This window comes from Dermacentor albipictus, chromosome 2, assembly GCF_038994185.2.
Source record: "Dermacentor albipictus isolate Rhodes 1998 colony chromosome 2, USDA_Dalb.pri_finalv2, whole genome shotgun sequence".
Taxonomy (NCBI): Eukaryota; Metazoa; Arthropoda; class Arachnida; order Ixodida; family Ixodidae; genus Dermacentor; species Dermacentor albipictus.
The window spans coordinates 132,089,360-132,111,418 of NC_091822.1; the positions used below are offsets into that span (position 1 = coordinate 132,089,360).

A 22,059-nucleotide genomic window follows, 5' to 3' on the forward strand; every position below is an offset into this window, starting at 1 on the left:
CCGGAGACCCTGGTTCGATTCCCACCCAGCCCGTCTTGCAAGAGTTGAGCCAAAGCCACTTCTCCTCTGTCGTGACGTCACGGTGTCACGTGATTTCATGGTCACCGCCGCGCCTGAGGAGCTGGGTTGAGCCCTCGTAATATGCTTCGCATAAAAAAAAGTCGCACATCACACACCATTAATCTTTAACAGGAAGACACTAATGCCAGAAGTCGCCACTTCGCGCCGTGTCCGTGTCAAAGCAGCGAGGTTCAGTACCTGGGCCTGGGAGTCAATCGACGAGCCTGAGATTCGCACGCCGGCCGCCATGCTGCCCTGCGAAGACTTGCGGCTAGGCGACCCGAAGGCGGTGACTGCCCCTGCCGCCGGTGGTCCAGCTCCTACGGTTACAGGCAAGCCCGAGGCCTGCAACCTGGAGTTAGAAACGCGCCGATGGCCGAGGCCATATACGACTGGCTGGCCTAGGGAGACCTATGGCAGAGTTGGTATGGGTTTCGGATTTTATTTTGTGATTGAATCATAAGCGTACTCAAGAATATCGCAAATATCCATTAGTACCGCATTTTTTCTAAGTTCAAAGGAATGTGAAGCGCGGGAACATCGCCAAGGTTTCACTCAGCCAGTCGCCCTCGAAGACTACCTACTATCCTAAAGCTTACTATTCTACCCCCTTATAAACTTCGGGATGTCTGTTCTGTCACTGCAGATACGGGGCCAGAAAGCTGTGCGTAGTCGATAAGCAGCTACAGACTTCCGTGCTGCGTTGACTCCAGAGGAAGATATAAGCGCTTAGCCGCAACCAGTCGGCATTGATCACGGGCTACTTGCCCTAAAGAAACTATATAAACTTTCGCCTACCTACCCGCCGCTAATTATCTCGCCACCCTTTTAATGAAAAGATGTATGGGAAGTTTATCGCCGCGGACAGTGGACTGCTCAGCCTTTCTTTCTGCAAGATCCACCGCCGGTTAGAAAGCGACATGCAGAAAGTAGGCTACATCGCACGGCTCTGGCCAGCATAGGTGCACAGAAGGCTTCTTCTTCTGTCGCCAGTGCCGTGAGGTCGCCGAGCGCGAACGTTTGGAATAAACGGCGCACACTATAAAGTAATTTACACCCTTAAAAGTGAGAAAGGTTGTAAATGTGTCCACAACTCACACCCCTAGGGTGTGATTTACATAACTCAGACCTGAAGGGTGCGAGTTATAGACAAATTTACACCCTTTTTAACTTTAAGAGGTGTAATTTTACAGTGCAGCGCTTACTTCTTGTTCCTTCGGCTCAGTCAAGTCAGCTAGCTGCGCATCGCGACAACATTGCGAATCAGTTAGCTGTTCAAATGTGAAGCATGGATCGCACCTGGCGACTGAGGGTCGTCTGGTGCTGGCGTTGAGCAAGTGCCGTGGTGAAGGCGGCACCTCGTGTCGCTGGTCCTGGGGCACGTGGAACCGATCGCTTTCCTTGAAGACGTGCGCCTTTTCGGCGAACGATTGGCGGCGGTGCCTCCTGGAGCCGAATACTGTAGTACGTAGCTTCCGGCCTGCAGGATGCTTGCCCTTGTGGTGCTTGCCTTGGGGCTCTTCGCATTCGGGTTCTTTGCCCTCGGGCTGCTCGCCCTCCGGTTGCTCCACTGGCGGCGGGGTCTGCAACTCATCGGCTGGAACGTCCGCAAACCTGGGTCCGCTAGCAGCGCGATTGGAAGACGTATATATATATATATATATATATATATATATGTACAACGACAAGATATATCCAATGTACTACGACAAGAAATGCCGCAATCGCATGTATATAGTACGGAGCCGCGAGGGTTGGGAAATATTTCGGGCACGGGGTGTACCAGTTGGGAGCTTTCACCCGATGTTTTCGATTGTACGCTCGACTCTAGGGATCTTACAGCAACGCTAGAGCTGTTCTTGCGAATGAATTGAGACCGATTATGCTCCTACGCGTCATTCTCGGAGCAGTTATACATGCAAAAACACTCGTATGCCTTAGTGTTGCTTCTGGTATACAGTAATCATTTAAGACCATATGGAATTTCGTAGAAAACCCGCATAATATATGATATCGGATTACTGGATATGAAAGGTATATCAGGTATATAGAGATATCAAAGCTGTCGCCTGACAGTCTTCCACTAACGGGCCCCTCACCAGGCCCCATAGCAAATTTCGGCTATACGCTGGAAGTTGTTACGTGTCCTCTAGGGAGCGTTCTGCCGCAAAAATGTTCAAATCGGCGCACTAATAGCGCACGGTTTCGCGCGCTGTGCGCAAGGACACATGACTAGAGGTATAATTCAGCGCTATAGGAATACTGAGGCAGAACGAGCGGATCGCAGAGCATGATCACGCGCTGGAAAATGGTAGAAAATGTCATTGTTTCGGTACCTGCGCACGTGACTGCACAACCGTGGGAAGAAGCAGACTAAGCGGATGTACATCTCTCTTGCTTCGGTGCAAAGTAAAGCAAAAATCACGCAGACATTCCGTTTGTGAATCTTATTATTTCTCTAAACATAAATTCGCCAATTCAAGCAACAGATCACACAAATAACAGATGTTGCCTTCAAACCACGAGCGACGTCACACTGCGAACTGCGAACTAAGTAGGCTCAGGGACCCGAGTATCACCGTCCGGCTTGGAGCGCGGCGGTCGCGAGAAGGAAAAACGGCGTTCGGATTGAAATTTCAGACTTTTCCGCGGCGCGTAGCGATGTAATACTTTGCAGACACGATCGTTAGCGCGCATTATGTGCTCTGCGCTTGTCAGCTCAATATGGCCAGACCTGGTGAGGGGCTCTTTAAGGCCGCACGGCCGCATTGTGGTCCGCCAACAATACAGGGATGGTAACTAAGCGAGACTTCTGATGGATGGGCAGCATACCCCGGCGCGACTTCCTCATTGCCTGTCACGAGAGAGACACGCCGCACTTCCTTCCTGATGATCCTCTTGGGCTGTTTCAGAATGGACATCTTGCGCGGCAGGGCCCCCAAATTCGTGTTCTGCGTGTTCAGGCGAGGATAATAGGTTGTTAAAGTGCGCAGGAATGGCTTTTTGAACATGATAACAAAACGTTCATGATTTGTACAGACAGTGCTGCAGGGAATATGCGAGCCAAATATTATTTAACTTAACGCAACAGGTAGCCCACAATCTGGCATAATGTGTTGGAATCAGGAGGTTAGCCTAGCTTCGGCTTTTGGGGCACTCTTCATTGTGCCACTGTCAATGACGTCATAGCCAGCGCGACAGCTCGTAAATGCGTGCCATTGCGCATTGGTTCATGATCATGAATTTCTCTGGGTAAGCTGCGTACACACCCTTGCCGTATCTTATGGGGCAGCGCCGATTGCTAACACGAGATCTCGCATGTTCTCTAAATGCTCATGTGTTGCTCTCGAGTATACGCTTGTGCGACTTCAACCTTTAAAGGCTGCGGTGAGGGAAGCGTGGCAGAAAAAGTGGATGCAGATCGAATGCGCACGTTGGAATCCATGTGAAGTAGAAATTAAAGTCCGTGTAACCAAATGTACTTCGTATTATTCTGCTGGTTTAAACTTTCTTGTAGGTGTAATCTCATGCAATCTTTATCGTTAAGTACTACACTGTTCACAATTCGGCTGTGCCGAAAGGCAAACGCCAAATCATGCGCATGCCCAGTGTGAGACGTTGAGGCAGTGATGCCACGAGGACGAAGACGATGCATGATGCTTGTGAAAGAAAGAATGGTGGTGAGAGTTTTATACATAAGAGGAAGGTACACGCACAGAAAGGTACACCCATATAAATACGTAGGTCTCACGCACTGTGGGAATGGGCGCAAGCGAAACTCTAGTGGCATTGAGGGACGAGCAGCGCGCATGTCGGCGCCGAATGCGTTTTACAACCGTTCTCCGCCATGTAGTTTCGTTAAGTAATCGACCCAACCGGACGTGCCCGCCTTGGATTTTGCTCCCCGCTCTGTAGCAGAAGGCCACTAAAAAGTCCACCACAACGTCAATGGACGTTTGAGCAAATTGCCGCTCAGGGATGTGGGTCCGCTATGGCGATCGACTCTTACACACGTACCGCCGGTTCCAACCGTAGTCCGAAGATAACCCAAGGTTTGGGTCCAGGATATTCAATTGAGAAACATACGTAAGCTGCACGCTATAGTTTGAGCAAATTGCCGCTCAGGGATGTGGGTCCGCCATGGCGATCGACTCTTACACACGTACCGCCGGTTCCAACCGTAGTCCGAAGATAACCCAAGGTTTGGGTCCAGGATATTCAATTGAGAAACATACGTAAGCTGCACGCTATAGAGCTTAGCGAGGGGCGTGCTTGGGAGCTTTGTCGTGTGCCACACAGCTTCTCTGGTCATCCACCTTCACAGAATGGAATGACTCATTATATTTTGAACTGACGGCCACAGAGCAATGCGCAGGTAGACCGGGGGTATACCAATGCCTGAAGTTCTGAGCACTGTATCGTAACACATTGATTTAAGCTGATGCCCATGACGTACGCGCTGGTTCTGGCTTGCATCCTTCCTGACTAAAGAGACGTACCTTGGCGTTGTGTCCAGCGGCGTCATGGTCGTCCCAGCACTCTGTGGGATCCGGATCTTCGAGGCCCGCACGATGACGCTTCCAGAGTGCAACAGCAAGTTCCTCGTACAGCCACAATGTCTCCACCTTGAAAACGGCCGTTGAGCACGTCTCCCCCATACAGACTCTGCTGTTTGGCCATAGTCGCTAGGCTCGTGAAACATGTTAACAGCTCAAAACTGAACGGGACACTGGTAGCACGCAAGCTGGAGCCCTGTTTATGGTGCCAGTTGTCTGATCATCGTGTCCGGTTCAATTTGCCGCTGGTAACGCGTGCCACGAATCTTTATGCAAGATCCGTAGTTGAGAATGCTACTTCGAAATAAGCTACCAACTAAAATTGACGTCACAGACAGATGAATAACGCCAACAGCTCAAGGTAGTATATATTCAACTACTGTACACACAGAGCACACAGCGCCGACTCGCCAGGCGTAGCGATCTTCCCTCAGTTGTCAACCTGCCAGGCATTTCTTATAGAGATAGCATTATACGTGGAAACCAACCATATTAGGGGTAACATTGGCCTAAAACCTGGAGGAATTCTCGTTTGTGTTCTTTGTATTTTTCTTTCCTTTAAAGGTTTAACTGTACATTTATTGATCATTGAATGTTGCACCAATAAATTAGTTAGTCGCAAGTCAGTGCTGTGCGCGTGTGTGGGAAGGGAGGAGAGAGCCTTTTTACACTACGCTCCTATCCAGATGTGGCCACCGCGGCTGCGATTCAATCCGCGACTTCGAAGATTGACAGCGCAGCGACACAGCCACTGTGCTACCGCGGCGGATCTCCACGATGAAGCAAGTCGCGTACGGTATCGGGTGGATGCGAACCTCGGTTGTGTGGCCCACTGCGTCGTCAGCCACAGCGCTCTCCAGGCATCGCTGGGCGTCCTGGAGTCCGTGCTCGTGCTCGAACTTGTAGACCCGCTCCGCGAGGCACGTGACAAGCATGGAGACCAGGCTCTGTGGCAGCACCAGCGAGGCCACGAACGTGGCGGCCGTGAGGATGGCCAGCACGGGCCGTGCGCGGCCCCCGAAGCGGCCGACCAGCGCGCAGCTGAGCCGACCCACGGTCGCCGTGTCGTCGCCCGCCAGGACCAGCCAGAGCAGCAGCGCGGCCGTCAGCACGTCCATCTAGTGTGATCGGGTCACAAGAAAAGCCTTTTTCGAAGCTGTCAACCTCGAAAGACCCCTTCTAGGTAGTGTCCTTCTAAGACCCGATTGCATCTTAGGAACATAATCGTTTTTCTCAAGTCCCTTCTTGCGCCCGACTGTTACATGTTACGAGCGTGAATTTTTTTTTTATATTCTACTATATTATTGCTTCATTTCTGCGTTCGTAACGTTATGAAAACTTGCGTGCGCGCGAGTGCTACGCGACGAGGGGTACGTGCCTATTCCCCAAGACAGACACAGCCATGGTCAGGAAAATCTGGCAGGGTTTGCTTTAAAGCACCATAGGATCGAAAGCAGTGCTGGAATCTAATCGACGCGACCGCTTGTTTGAGAAAGCGAGAGATCAGCAGCAGCGGGTCACGGGAGCATAGCCTCGTCGCATGTAGCCGTTATCTGTCTGCGTCGCGAGGACGAAGGCGCTATGCGAATCTTGTCGAGGGAATCGCGCGGATTTCTCGACGCCACCGCGAAGTCTGTTCGAAGTCTTTTGCGAGGCCCTCCGTAATTGGATCGATGGTGCTCTGCTGCGTATGAGCCGCATACTGCAGCCGCGCTCCTCTCTCGCGCTTCGCTCTGGTCATGCCGCGCCATCTAGCGGCACCGCCGTCGTGAAGTCCTGATCTGGCCTCCGAGATGCGTGGCGCGCCAGTGCGTTCGAACGCTGGAACCTTAAAGGCACGTTTATAGTCCGACGTTATCGGCGCGCGGACGATCGTCGTTCGCGGTCAGTCACGCTACGTCGGTTGCGCTGCGCCAGCCGAGATGCCATCCTGTCTATACTTCAACGCGCGCGCCGTCGGCTGCTATCTTCAGAGCATGCGCAGAACTTTCGCCACGTCGCGCGCCGTCCGCAAAAGCCGTCTGCGGGGTTGTGTTGGCGCCTTTCTCTTCGCGCGCAATGCATTGTGGTGCGAGAGTTCCGCCGACTCCGACGCGCGAATAGCTCAGGAGCCATATCGGCGCCGGGCCCGTCGGGGCGCGTCGGAAGCCGCCGGTTACGTTGGCAGCGCCGGTGCATAGAAATCGTTTTCGCCGACGTCACGTAGCGCGATCGCGCGCGCGGCGCCATTACGTCGGACTATAAACGGCCATTTAGAATTGCTTCCTCGTTGGTCGCGCACATTCGCGGTGAGGCTCGCTAAAGCTTTGGGCTGCTGTCCTTGAAGAACCAGTGTGATGGGAGTTCGATTCCTTCCAGCATCGAATAAATCACCGAATAAATCTAGGCGACCTTCAGCGAAGGGGGGAAGGAGAAGCGAGTCGAAGCGTCGCCGAAGAGGAAGGTAGGTGGAGGCGCGCTGGGTTTACCTGCTCTGGCAGTTGCTGCAGGTTTTGTTTGCGATACAGACGTACCGTTTCCGTCTCGTGTTAACATCGTCATCGCGCGCCGTACGCTGCGTGTGCGAGTCAAAGCTCGCAATGGCGAGCCGACGATGGCAGCTCAATATCGCGTGCGCAAGGGCGAAAAGCGAGGGGGGAGGGTGTTTCTACTTCTGTGGCTGCTGCGTATAGCGCGGCCGTGCGAGCCCTTTCTCGAATACGATATCTGCAATGCGGACAGTGTAGGTGTCTAAGCGCGCCGAGGGCCGACAAATTCGTGTGCGCTATAGCACACACACACGCTTGCACGTCACCCGCGTTCACGAAAGGAAACGTCACTCGCTTTTTTGGAAGTCACAGCAATACGAAGAAACAAACAATGAAGTCGGAGAAAGCACATGGGAAATCGCAATGTTTAAATTGAAGTTTAGAAAAATAAGCTGAAGAGAAATGAAAGTGCGTGAAATGCAGGCACGAAAGCCGCTGGTGGGAGCTGACCCTACACCTTCGAAATTACCTTTGCGCTGCTCAACTCATTAGGTTATCACGGCAGCCGTCCACTTTTTGCGGTACTTGTATGTGCGTGCAAGATTAGCGTTAGCCGGTGGCGCTCACGGCCACGTCGGTGGACCATCAACTGTAACCACGGGCGATCATTGCGAAAGACAGCAGTACACATTTGGGAACGCTATGGTAGCGAAATAAAAAAAAAACCGACGCGATGTGTCATGTCTGCCCTACTGCAGCTCATGGGTTTCGCCCCACCGCCGTTCAGGCACTAGTCATAGGTCGCATCACACTGATAAAGTCATCGAACTTATCCGTGTCCTTAACATGGGGAACTTCCTCTACAACTCCTTGTAGCACCAAACGACCAAGTTTCTACGCATAGAATGTTAAACTATAACAGTCTCGACCAATTCAGTGTTCGCCTTTGGTCTCTCCCCGTTGAAGCGTTGCACGCATACCGAGAGGTAATTGGAGGCGATCTGCTCGTGTCCCATGATTCCGAGCAATGGCAGAGCGATGGTGGGCAGGAAGGCAACCACAGGCTTGGGCATGGTACGCAGCAGCCACCAGGACATCATCACCAGGACGCAGTAGAAGCATCTGCTCTCCTGCGTGGCAGTGAGGTCCTCTTTCATATTTGCATGGACCGTGCCGGTGCGTGGACCAACTTTTGGTTTCGCGACACAACCCACCTTCGTGCCAGGATAAAGTACCGGGCACAGGTAGAACGGCATCAGGTAGCCGAGCAGACCCGATGAACGTCGATCAGGCTCGGGTTCCGACCTTGTCGAGCTCCAGCGCCTACTTAGCTCTGCAGTGAGGATGTTGAGGCATGCGGTACAAGATGAACCAAAAGAAAAACAGTTTCCTTCCCTTACAGTGCGGAGCCGTGATGGCAGCATCTAGTGCAACACAATACCCGCATTAAAAGCCAACTGCAACAAATCTTCGAGCCCTGTAAGAAGTGTATAGATATGGTGCAGTTTCTTTGTAAAAAAAAATAATATTTCTCAAATATGAGTCGACGCGTCACGAAAGGCTCGCAAAAGTAGACGTTTTTGATACCGAAGCTGAAAATGAGAAAAATAGAAAGGTAATGCCGCCATTACAACTCCCCGGTAGTGACGCACGACTCGGAACACGTGGCTCCGCAGCATTAGCTCCGAGACAGGCGGCAGCCCGCCGGGCGCTGAAACAGCTCGGAGGCGACGTGCTAGGAATTGCGCCACATCTGCTAGCCACCAGGTGCACCGTGCGCATGTAAGCTTAAGGTACACTATTTAAAGGCCGCTATTCTCACATGGCAGTTACCAGCCCTGTGGGGGCAACTTGCGAAGAGTTCCTTACCATATACACTACCCACTCGTGTATTACCAATTCAGCGAAAGTGGTATAAACTTTTTTAAACAGGGTTGAAGTACCTCAGACAGGCTGGCCAACGTTTCGATAGGTGGGCCTATCTTCGTCAAAGGCGGCCTCGTCATCCTCGGCGTGTTAGTTTTAAAGGGTTAGTGCAGTGACGTCACGTGCGGGTGTTGTCGCTGGCGGCTGGTTTTAAAGAGAGAGATTACAAGAGGGAACAGGCGCTGTCGTCCTACGTCTGTGAGCCTCATTCTCAAGACGAAGGGACAAGAGCGTGAGAGTTGGCACGCGGGGAGGAAAGAAAAGAAATAGAAGCAGAAAAAAGTGGAAAAGAAGGAAAAAAAACAAAAAAAAGCAGGGGGGTGCCAGGGCCGTACCAAGACACAACAAAGGGGGGGGGGGGGTGTTTAAAAAAGTTTATACCACAGTGTGCCATTCCATCTGCCAGCCCCTTTCTTGTTTTTGGAATTCAGCGAAAGTGAAATTTAATTCCGAGGAAATGGATAATTCGTTTTTGAACCTCTGGACGAAGTGTTTTCGTTTATAGCTCTTGGCCTTTCGTGACTAGGGCGCACGACATGCCACAACATTTTTGTCTCTTCAACTTCCTTCTCTCTATATCGTTTTTTTTTTCTTTCTTCCGTGGCGTCATTCTTCTCTTGTTTGGCCCTTGTGCGCCTGCTTGCTCGAAAGGCCTCTCGCGTACGACTTTACAGCATCACGGCTGCCTTGCGCGGCCCTTATAGACCGTAGGCCAAACTAAAGATGTTGGGGTGTTGTATCTTTGAAACCCGATACGTTCGCATTTTGACATTTTGAGCCACATGGAAGCGGAACTGCGATGATACTTAAAGATGAATAAGTACAAATGAAATTCATGCTAACGCAGTTCTGTGGCGTTATATAGCTTGTTCCACTCGCGTACATGGCAGCGCTACAGGGGAATGTTAAGGGGAGGGGCGGAAACACCCCAATACATGCCTTACCGTATGCTTGATCGTTCGAACGTAAGGGGAAAAAGCTGTCAGTTGTAATGTGCGACAAGTAATACCAATTAATCTTTGAGCTATTTGTGGCGTTCATTAAAGGGCATCTCCAGCGACTTCTCGACGTCAATGGATGTCGATGAAATTCGCTGCGTACGTTCGTCTGGATACTTCCGTCATGTCCTCAAAAAAGCAGATTTGACAGTTGCACAGATCTTTTACAAATGAATTTATTTATTGCCTCGAACATCCTACCTTGCCTCATCCTGAGTTATGTATTGCGTATGACGTCAGGAGTGTTCCACGCAGAGCATTCCGGGATCATGTAGACGATAGCGACGAGAGCGTTGAGGAGTCGACGATCGTGAGTTATTGCATGGCGTGAAAAGTCGCTGTCGCGAGAAGTTGCGTTCACTGTAGACGTGCGAAAGATGGGATGCAAGTGGTGTTGCGTTGTTGGCTGAACGAACTTCAGCCCTCGCCATCCACACACACAGTTTGAGCCCATGACGATCGCGTTCAGCCGAGGTTAAGCCTATATGTCGCAGTCACGAAGTTCATGCGTCTGCTGCTGGCGGACCTGAGCGACTGACCCTAAAGCTAATTAAGCCATCAGAGTGAAGAAAACTCCTCCTGTAGTTCATTTTTGCCAATACGGATTTGACATAAACCCTTCCTCATTTCTAACAGTGCACACACATTAAGCGAGAAGCGACGACACGGAGCAGTATCGACATAGATACGTTACCGTTTTCGACGGAAAGCTGGCCGCCGCACTCGCCGGCACGTCCCTAAATTAAATGCGACTACGAAGAAGGGTGTATTTCTACGTATTGTTACGCCGACTGATTATTTAGCTTCCAAGGTGCACTGCTTGCCTCGTATCACAAATGGGCAACAAGCGTAGGCCCCTTCGATACAGCAGCGTAAACAACCGCCTCGTTCAGCTGCCAACGGTGTCTACACTGGCATCGCCGTTTCCGCGAGAATACTACGCGTTCTCTAAATGAACGATCACACGCACATAGTCCTCATCTATGTCCACTACACGGAGCATATCGTGTGCATGAAGAAAATACGAAGAATGATACAGGCAGCATAACAACGCTTCGCATTGGTCCCCCGCTCGCTGTTTTCGAAGGTGTTTGGTCGCTAATATATCAGTGAGATTCAGAGTGATGCAACGGTGCACAAAATATACTTGTGTTGATATGTTCTGACATTAATTGATGTCACTGATGAGCGGCTAGCAGTATATCTCAAGCGAACGACTAGTGGTTGCTGCACCTGCCGATATAAACAAATGCACCGTTTGCTGCTTTGGACTGTCAGCGGCGCTCTTGCGGAATACAAATGCGGAAAGTCGTGATCCACATCTTACAGTGAGCATGCGAAGCGCTTCCCTGAGAAAGGGAAGACTTCCTAAAATGGCAAGCAGCACGTATAAAATCAGCGGTTAGGCGTACCCATGTTGGTTAGGGGTCTACATGTTGCAGCACGATATGTAGCGCATGGACGCTGGCTCTCGTGGTGGCAGGTCGACTGCGAACGGCGATTCGTGGCTATTGAATTCGTCAGAATCATAACTGTCAATATTTGACAGATCCGAAGAGCTGCTGCTGCTGACATTGTCAACCAAAGGTACGGCGCGGTCACGATTCAGCCGAGCGTCTCCTCTTCGTTGCCAGCGGGCGAGACCGACATGCTGCGCCTGCCTTTCCCGGTGGTGTATTTCCAATTGCTAGTAGGTAAAGCGCGACGTGGAACTTGCGGAGACGACGGACGTTTGCGCGCATGCGCGTGTAAGAGCGGGCGCGAGAGAGAAAATGTGGGGACTTTTGCTCCTTGAAAATACGACTCTGCCTAGGCACTACGGAGGAGTTTCTTGGCGCGCTTTGTATGCGCTTGTCCCTATAGGCGTGCCGGCAGAAGTCGCGGGGCGCGCTAGTGCTGAACTTAGCATCGCAGGTTGGCGGCTCGACGCAATTACATTTATTCAATCATGTTTTTAGTAATGAAAACAGTGTCATTATTTAGCATTATTGGCTGCGCCTCCAGGACACCAAAGCGGCAACGGCGACATCAAAGCTAGAACCCCGACTGGTCCGTGGATTGGGGCTCGCAGAGGCCTGCGCGTGCCAGGGGAGTATAAGATCGGCTGTCTGCTATCGCGTACAACCAATTTTTTTATGCGAACACCCCCTGGCACGCTTCGGCCTCCGCGGCCCCTAGCCCATGGGGCGCCCTGCTTCCAGCTTTGATCCCCCCGCTACCGCTTGGGTGTCCCGGAGATTCCGCGGCGCCTGCTTTATTATAACCTCAGGTGCTCTCCTGAGGCCTCCATTTGCGGGGGACATGTGCCCTCCTGGAGCAGTGCTTGTAAAAAATCCAATCTATCGTCGCGTAAAAAAAGGCGACCCGCGACTTATACAACACCAGTCAGAACATTGCCCCTTCAGACACAGCGATCACCAAGCGGCGTCCGCGCCCACTGCCTCACTGAGTGGGCAGCCAGGCGGAGCGTAAAAAACTCGACAGCGCTCCGCAATGCTGGCATGTCTAGGGGACAAACGACTACAACGTGCGCTTAGAAAACTCCTCCGTAGTGCCTAGGCAGAGTCATATTCAAGGAGCAAAAGCCCCCAGATTTTCTCTCTCGCGCCCGCTCTTACTCGCGCCTGCGCAGAAACGTCGAGTGCCGTCAAAACCGCCCCACCCGCTGTACCTACTAGCAATTGTAAAAACGCTTCCGGGTGGGATCACTCGTGGCGTCACACGAAGATGTTCGATCGTCAGGTTTGGGTTTCGTTTTTGCGCTTTTTTGCTTGTTTAAAATTATTTGAGAATTTGCGTAACAATTCTGCTATCAGACGCGTGACAGGGGGGGGGGGTGTCTCGAGAACCTGAATATTCAATTACCTTGACAAATTGCCGGAGTTGCACTTTAAGCGTGAACCAGTTCTTTAAACAGCGAAATATGCTCGACTTTATGAACTTTGCATACGCAGATAAGGAAATTCATGTTTGCAGTAATTTACAATATCTGAACTATATATATCAGTATCTCACATACTTCATTTTTGCGCATTTCCTTCCGGCCAAATGTATTGCAATGTACGTGCGATGTGAATAGTATCAATAAATACACCGGACTGTATGGAATAAATATTGCTGCGTGTTTTTGACATATTGCTTGGACTTCTTGCAAGGTTACTAGAAAAAAAAATTTTTCAGCCTTATCTATGCAGCGTTTCATATGCCGCGTAAGCTTGAACGCGTTGGTCATATAGTAACACATTAAAGAGTAATGAACATACCACAAAAATTTTATTTTGCTAATATGACTGCCGAAAATCCTACAACCGGTGCACTGAAAAGAAAAAAAAAAGAAGAAAAAACTTAAGCAAGTGCAGACAGCCCAGACACGCGAATGTCGTTCTACATTTTGTGTCCGGTTCGCGCTTTCATTATTATTCGTAATGGAAGTGCCTGCTGCCACTTCCTGTAATTTCACATGATCCTCTTTACCGGTGGGGTCACGATCGTGCCTATCCATGGCCTCAGCACCCATTGTTTCTTGGCGGATTTTGCCGGAAAGAAGACTTTTCTCGTGGGAAATTCGGTTTATGCACTGGGAAAAGCAGCACATGCGCTTACTATTGTTGTTCTTCACCATCGTACGAGAGAAAATGGCAAACAAAAACCTGTGCCTGCACGGCAGATGTTGGCACAGCCCGGACTAGACGCGTGAAAACGTGGTCCTACCGCGTCGTCGTCTGCTCATGATCAAATCCCTAGATCGGCTTTTGCCAAGTAGCGACAAGTTCCTCCTCTCCTACCACGCTTTCCCTTGCGGCTCGTGTCGGCCGCCATGTTCTTCCCAACGCGTTTTTTGGCGGCGGCGGCAGCTGCTGCGGCTGCTGCAGCAGCAGGCAGCAAGAAGCGTCCGAAAAAGTACGCTGACTTCCAGCAAACAGCGACAGATATACAGAAGTCACCTTCGCTGAAAATCTGTAGCGGACACAACTGCGCAATCAATAACCATTGAGCACGTGCTGCTGGACGAGTTGGTTATGCATGATTACAACGAAGGCGCCAAATAAAACAACGGACGAAGGAAGGAGACACGAGGCAACCACGTAGGCGCACTAACAACTGAGTGTTCTATTTCTTGACACAGGAATAAATGCCTGCTGTCAAGGATCAAAACAAGAAGAAACGGGGCCGTCATCTGCATCGCAGAAGGAAACCACAATACAGAACAACTAAGTGCCATGCCGCCCCAGTTCCTTTGTCGAAAGGGAAACCGAGGCTTCACTGATGCAATCATCACCACGCTTTTTGATCTCAAGCGTTTCTAATGTCTCCCTTGTCAGTTGATCATCAGCTCTGTTCAAAGCACAGGTTCTACCAAAATCTGGAATGCACTTGTGAGCCTTACAATGCGCTCTCCGGTCACATAAGTGACCGGAGAGACACCCAGGAATTAGTAGTACCAAAGCTCGTCTTAGGGAGTCATATTGGTGGCCGTGCATGGATAATCACATTGAAGAACTTGTACGCACATGTGTAGCCTGCCAGTCATGTGACAAATGAGCACGTACATCTGTAGCCCCAATGCAACCCGTCACTCTTCCCGAGAAAGCCTGGGACAAAGTCGATACCGACATTGTGGGACCTTTCACGCGAGCTCCAGCTGACTGTCGATTTGCCATTACGCTTATTGATTATTACAGCAAGTGGCCAGAGGTGACTTTCATACGCCATGCGACCACGTCTACATTGACCAAATTCCTACTTGAACTTTTCGCAAGAGAAGGATATCCACGTGGTATCGTATCCGATCATGGACCACATATTTCTTCAGCGAATTTTGAAGATTTTCTCACACAGCGCGGAATCACCCATTACAACTCTTCTGTGTATTATCCGCAAGCTAACGATTTAGTGGAAAAATTTAATAGGGTATTAAAGTTCTATATTCAATTAGCCCTGTTAGAACGTCGTGAGATAAGAACAGCGATGTTTGATTACCTACAAACATATCGCTGTACGCCTCATGCGAGTACTGGTGTTGCACCCGCTGTTCTTCTTCATGGACGCCAACCTTGCACCAGATTTGACATTGTGGGATTCCCTGACAAATGTTTCACCAATGACCCTTCGAAAGCACTACAGCAGTTGAGAGAGCGCATCAAGAACAAGCAAATGACGTCGAAGCGCTACACCGATCAAAAGCGCGGTTCCAAGGAACCCAACTTCGCCGTTGGTGACTACGTGCGGGTTAAATTACCTGCAGTTCATGGGAAGCTATCTTCACAGTTTTCTGCGCCCAAGAAAATTATTGGAAAGCGCAGACCTGCCTCTTACCTCTTGGAATATGGGCAGGTGTGGAATGCTTCCAAATTAGCGGCTGTTCACCCTGAAGCTATCACCAGAATGAAATTAGGTACCACTGCTTTCATGAACTGGTCACCGGCATCCGATCACTGAACTAGTGCGGCTGTAAGCTATCCGTCCCAACCTGGCACATCAAGCGCAGATAATGCACCCCTGAATCCTGAACCACCAGCTGCAGGGCGCACGCAACAAGCTTCAGGTAATCTGCCAAGATGCGAAGAGCGCGTGGGAAAAGCGCCCGCAACAAGACGTCAAAGAAGGTGCATGACTGCATCAGGAAGTAACGGACAACCATTTTTTTTTCACGAGGGGATATGTTATATAGGGCGTCGCTGCTTACCGCAGCGCCATGAGAAGGCGCACTTGGATCCGCCCAAGGGGGAGGAAAAAGAGGATGGAATGAAGGCAGAGAATGAGTAATGGCTCCATTGCTGTCGTACTGAGTAATATGCACGATATAACACGCAGTACAAACGACGAGGTGGGGCCAGTAATATCGCTTGGTTAAGTACCTTTTCACAGAATTCTCTGGAATCCTGTCATGGTATGTATAGGCGGCAGTGAGCCGTCCCAGTTATTAAACACAATAAGGTGCTGCCAGCGCCAGTCCTGTACCTTGATGTCGTTTATCTTTTGCCATGCACTGTTCTAAAGTCACTGTGAGCCGCTCTGAATTGGCCCTCCGAAAACCTTGCGGGTCACTCTGTGCAGCGTTGTCTCGATCACTCACCGCTGAAGGAGCCACGACTGCCCTCCCCGCTTCTATTCTCCATGAAATTCCTGTAGGTGTCCGACCGAGGGTTTCGTGAGCCTCGGTAGGTCAAGCCCGCCGAACGATGATTACGCACCTGACCCGGAACGTGCAAAAGCGATGATGATCATAACTACTCAAATGCAGTGGCACCTAGCCCCTCAGGGCCGAGAGAGAGAGCTGGGCAGCTTTCAGAAATGTATTAGAGGTATGAATTTAGAAATATGCAATTACGATAAATAAATAAAAGGGGCAGTGACCTCAGAGGCAGTGAAGTGTACCCACTAAGTGACATTGTTCTTGTTTTGGAACAATGGCCCTTAACCCACTAAGAAGGATATGACGACGACGACGTGGACGACGATGATGTTGATGATGATGAGGATGAAGCTCTGTCATGGCTGGTCCTCACTAATAGGGATATTTGAAGAATTGGGGCGGTAGGTGATAGGTAGATAAAAGTTTTGTCGGAAAACGAGAAACGCCAAATAAAAAGCAAACAAAGCTGATGTTGGAATGACTAGACTACTAAACGAGCGAGCAGTCATACTAACTGACGGGTGAATATTGAAAGAAGTTGCAATCAAGGAGAGAATCGATGCAATGTTAAAAAAAAATTTGGAGAAACGAATTCCAGTGAAATGAATCCTAATATGATAGACGGAATAAAACTGCAATAGTTAGCAGGATAATCGTTTTGTTTCAGTTAAAAAAATCAAACACTGCGCGACAAACGTCTCAGTGAATATAGCCTCGGGTAGAGACCCCAAATGATAATATTACCGGCATACTCAATCCTAATCCAATTTTGCCGAGTGGAGCTTCGAGTAATATCTTTCTCTGGATTGAATATCCTCAGCATGATAACAATTAGTGTTCTAGTGATTCTATTTCATTGCAATTGTGGCATAGAGGGGGCACAGTTATAGCAGCTCTATGCAAAAATAAATTCAATTGCGGGATGCGACAACGTAATCTGACTTATGTACCTTCCAACTGCCGAGAAGGTCACCACTGTTTATTCCAGCAAATACCGAGATGCGGAAAGTTTGGAGATGGTATCGGCGACAATTTGCTTAAATGGTTTTGTAGGGAAAATGTTCTACATTTCGATGCAGTGACGGAAGCTGCATCTGCTAAATATAAGAATGAAAGGTCCACTTAAAGACGTTCTGGCTGATAAATCTGCCATTTCACCTAAGTATAAACCGCGGTGGCCAGGAATCCACAGCAGATAATCTTTCTTTTAAAAGTTGTTCGTACTAAATTTCCGAACCCACTTGAGATAGTTGTATAATCTTTTTTTTTAAAGTTGTTCGGACTAAATTTCCGAACCCACTTGAGATAGTTGTTTTCGTTGCCGTTGAAAGCGGCGTACATACCGACAGATAATTTGTAACTAATACAGCTGACCATTGATTCGCAGGAAGTTTGCGCAGCACCAGAACAATCTACAATAATTTTGCTATGAAAATAGAAGTGTAATGCGGGAGGCGAATAGAAAACGACCAACTACACTGTAAAAAAAAAATTGCCTTACCTTACAGAAAATTGGCTGGTAATTTGTGACCGAACACTCTTCCGTAAATTAAGAACGGTCATTTCCGTAGAACGGACAACTGTAAAAGAGAGACCGTAATACAAGATACGTCACTTAAATATGGTGTACCTCAAGGATCGGTTGTATGGTGCCGCTTATGATTGTTCAAACAATGACATAAGAAGTAATATTGCAGGTGTTGAGTCCTTTTCGGATCTGTTTGTACAAGTGATACTTCTCCGTAATATTTTCTCCAATCGCCACAATATAATACAGAGTAAACCTAAAGCACTAAGAAAAACGTACCTTTATCAGTGGCCGCGTATATATACGAACTGTGGTAAAAAGTGTCGAGAATATTACGTTCCTTTTTATTTCAACCAGTTGCCGAAAGAAATAATTCAACAGCATTCCCCAAAAGAAGCCAAACAACAAATTAAAGCATGGTTACTTCATCCTCAAAATACTTGACAGGTATTGTATGCGTATGTTTTTTTAATCAGTTCCTATTATTCGCACTATTGTCTTGTAAACAAAAACATTGCGATCTTTTCTATATATGTATTTCTTTACCTTTTCCCAAGGAAATAGCGGGAAATAAGATTTTTTCAAGTTAGTTTTTTTCTCACGCTACTAACAGAGTAAAATATTCATGTTCATTGTTCTCTTCAAGCTGTTGCGATATGTAGCATATACGTCGTACTTCTTTCGCTAGCAGCGAGCTAGCACGTCATGTCTGCCGTGGCCCGCCCACAAGCGACTTGCACTTATGAGGGCACAATATTTGTAATGAATTGTGAGCTGCTGAAATAAAGATGTATGTATGTATGTATGTATGTATGTATGTATGTATGTATGTATGTATGTATGTATGTATGTATGTATGCATGCATGCATGCATGCATGCATGCATGCATGTATGTATGTATGTATGTATGTATGTATGTATGTATGTATGTATGTATGTATGTATGTATGTATGTATGTATGTATGTATGTATGTATCAAAGGCGTCAGGGCATGCTCTTGCATGCTTATCTGCGGGTAAACCATTCCACATTGTTTACCCACCATGAAATCAAGCAATAGTGTTCAGTTGGAAAAATCAAGCTCAAGCCTTCTAACTCCGTCCAAATGTCGGCCAATCTGTCATAGTGGATATACGCCATCTATAAAGCACAAAAATTTGCAAGTAGAAACCCGGGCAAGCTCTTTATATCGATCTGCCTGTCTTTATACCGATCTTTTTAGCCGAATTCCTGGCTGTGCTGGTGGTGCTGCGAAAATTAAGGATATCAATTACGTCAGCCGGGATAATCACTCAGTCATCACCATTGCGCTCATCTTTTACTACACCTCGTGATTCTCGCGTAATGAAGACGTTTCATTCGTGGGTACCTGGTTACCTCAGAAGCGCGTGTTTATTTGGGTGCACGGCCACAAAGATATGAATATAAATGAAATAGCAGACTCTCCAGCTAAGCCATCGATAAGTGCCCTATTCTCCCTTATTGGTTTTAAACTGCTGATGTCACTGGTGCTAGATTTCGCAGGAGTGCCATTATGCAAGCAGTATCAGGCACCGCAATTATCAACTCTGAGAATTACCGATATCTTTTATACACTTGGAACACAAGATATTTCCAAACACAATATTTCCCATGCAGAGGCTACGCTGCCCTATCCCTACGTTGAACTTCTATCTACAAAGGTCTGGTCTGGTCATTGCATGCTCATTCTGTGGTGAAGCGGAGACAATAGACCATTTCTTGTTGCCTTGAAGGCCTTTTTCTGTTATAAAAGCGACTGCTGGAACTCCCGCTTCAAAATATTGGCCTGAATTTATCAGTGCCTGTGATCCTCTTTTGGAGCCTCCATTATTGGCTTCAGTCTAAGTAATACTTGCTAGGCAATCTAAAGTTACCTAATCGAGACCGATCGATTACCAAGTTAGGCTGATAGTCCCCATTCTCCGCCGCAGCTTTATTCTATTTTATTTAATTATTCTTTATTTATAATCAGATATTTATGCACAGTTTTCCACTGATTGCATTTTTGGCCGAACATAAAGATTTTACTTTTTAACCATGCCCCAGCTCATGTGATGTCGTCATTGCTGCTAGCTTTGACGCTTACCTTATCACTGTCAGCACATAGAGCTGACAGTGATAACATAGCTGACATAGAGCTTATAAATTATGTAGTATTTACTCGCGTAATGGTCGCACTCGCGTAACGATCGCACTCCTAAATTTTGTCGTCAAAATTCGATTTTTTTTATTTCCCGTGTAATGATCCCACCCCCAACTAGCTAATAATGATCGCGCTTGCCATCTGTCGAAAGCTACGCGAACGACTCTTCAAGACAAACCAAGCGGTCTACACGCACCAAACATTCTCAAGCAGGTGCCCCATTTCATACTTTTCATCACTTTTCGCACTTCCATGACAAAAAAAAAAGCTACAACCAAACTTGCCTTTATTATGTGTAGGCTTTATAATGATTGTGGTCAACAACAACAACAAAGGCGCCTTTCGATTCTTCTCGTCTGCACTCGTGTGTACGCAACAAATCGCGATCGGCAACGATAGCAGCCACGTTTACACTGACACGTTAAAGGTGTACCCTATCCATACGCGGACGCTTGTAACACAGCTAAGATATTCTCCCACCTTTAGCAGGAACGTGCCGTATTAGGGTAGTAGTGAAGGCAAATGCCGCAGTTTTCGCATCATGGCACCCATGTCACTGGAAGCTAAGCGCGCCCGTCTGTTTCTGTCCCCTCAAAGTAAACATGGACACGTTATTGCTGGAAAATTGCTGATATTAACAATATTATTCATTACTGATACGGAAAAAACTTTCACTGCACGCAATGTACTCACGAGAAGAAAGAAAATCGTGTTCGGCGCTTTCCGCTTGCTCCGCCGGCCGCCATTTTTGTTTTGGTGTCCCGCACTGCATACAGCGGCAGCCGCCTATTTGTTGACCTGTCATCCCGCAGCAAATGCTTGGTGAAATTCACGGAGGGAGGAAACTAAGGAGAGGCCCTGACGTCACTCTTTGTGAAGCAAAAGTGAAGCCGGAAGTTGGCGTTGCTCATGGCGATGCTCCGCCTTTTGTGCCACCCTCCTCTCTTGTTTACATCTTTCGCGAAACCACGCCGCGCTGCGCGTGGTATCGCGCGCGGAGCGCGCGCGCTCGCGCAACATCCGGCAGAGCACGGTGCAGGTAACACAGCGCAACAAGACACGGTGACTAACGCAAACCCGCCCACACAGCGTCTTTGCCACGGCACGAAACCTACCAGAGCAACACGTGTGAGCGCTCAAAAAATCAGAACAACGCCGCCATTGTGGCCCAAAAGGCGTGACCATGCAGCAAAAGAAATAAAAAAGCAACAAAAAAATGAGAACCTATACGCCATTTCCGCCACACTTTTCTCCTAGCGCGCGGAGGGGGTAGGGCCTCTCCTTAGTTTCCTTCCTCCGTGGTGAAATTTTTTTTCTTTTTTGCGGGAAATTTAACCCGTGTAATGATCGAGCCCTTGAATCTGCGTCATATTTTGATAAAAAAGTGCGATCATTATGCGAGCAAATACAATACATAGGCTGCTTACGTCGATCAGCTATGCTGCACAGCATCATTGTCGCAATTCGCAACCGGCCAAGCACATAGTCACCCCCAACGTTACTAGACTAGCTTCAGTTGTAAAACTCTCCGCCTGCGCGCTTACAGCCGGTGTCGCCACTTCTGTGACAGCCGCCAGATGGCAGCGCCATTCCATCGGGCTCCACTGCAGACGCCTCGCCGCAGCCTTCAGCCCGTGCGGACGGGCAGTTTGCGCGTGTTTCACGCTCGCTGGCGTTCTCCCTTGTCCGAATTAGTGATACCATGAGAAAGCGGTATCCACCTACAGCAATAAGATTTATCGGGCCAGTTGGTTCATACTGTAATAAGGGTAAACTGCACGAAAGAAAGAAACGCATAGAGCGAAGCGCGGAAGCTGTGTTTTTTCCTGCCGTCTTAACGTTTCGCGCAGTGTAGGCTCAGAAGCCTGAACATTTGGCCAAAGTGTATGATTAGGATGATCTTCGTCCCCACCGAGGCTTCTCGCCACGCCAAAGAAGCGCAACAAAAAGAAAGATGAGGTCAGTCTTTGAACACACAAGCCACACACACACACACAAAAATATCATCTGCTCTTCCACTCCGCGAAGATGGTTAACCAGCGAAGCTGAAACGTGCGGCCCGTGTTTATCACTGGGTTAATCTAGAGGATTCATTAAAGTATTTCTGAATTATGCGGTAACACCCACAATCGGCTGCGACTGAGAGAACGACGTCACTGACGATATGCCCGTAGTCCGCCGTTGTCGCTTGCGTTCGATGTCTCGAGTTAGCTCGGAGGCG

General features: G+C 48.7%; 1 protein-coding gene across 1 annotated transcript in view; it reads right to left on the reverse strand.

Moving 5' to 3' along the window:
- Window positions 1-20,589, reverse strand: part of LOC135912574 (uncharacterized) — a 51,749-nt gene extending 31,160 nt beyond the window's left edge. The window contains exons 1-9 of the mRNA XM_070533986.1: window positions 20,532-20,589; window positions 16,085-16,202; window positions 8,299-8,417; window positions 8,065-8,214; window positions 5,432-5,734; window positions 4,560-4,685; window positions 2,893-3,011; window positions 1,360-1,683; window positions 259-412 (exon numbers count right to left, since the gene is read on the reverse strand). Coding sequence (XP_070390087.1) covers window positions 259-412; window positions 1,360-1,683; window positions 2,893-3,011; window positions 4,560-4,685; window positions 5,432-5,734; window positions 8,065-8,214; window positions 8,299-8,417; window positions 16,085-16,127 — 1,338 coding nt within the window. The 5' untranslated portion in view covers window positions 16,128-16,202; window positions 20,532-20,589. The remainder of the gene's footprint in view (window positions 1-258; window positions 413-1,359; window positions 1,684-2,892; window positions 3,012-4,559; window positions 4,686-5,431; window positions 5,735-8,064; window positions 8,215-8,298; window positions 8,418-16,084; window positions 16,203-20,531) is intronic.
- Between the last annotated feature and the right edge of the window lie 1,470 nt (window positions 20,590-22,059).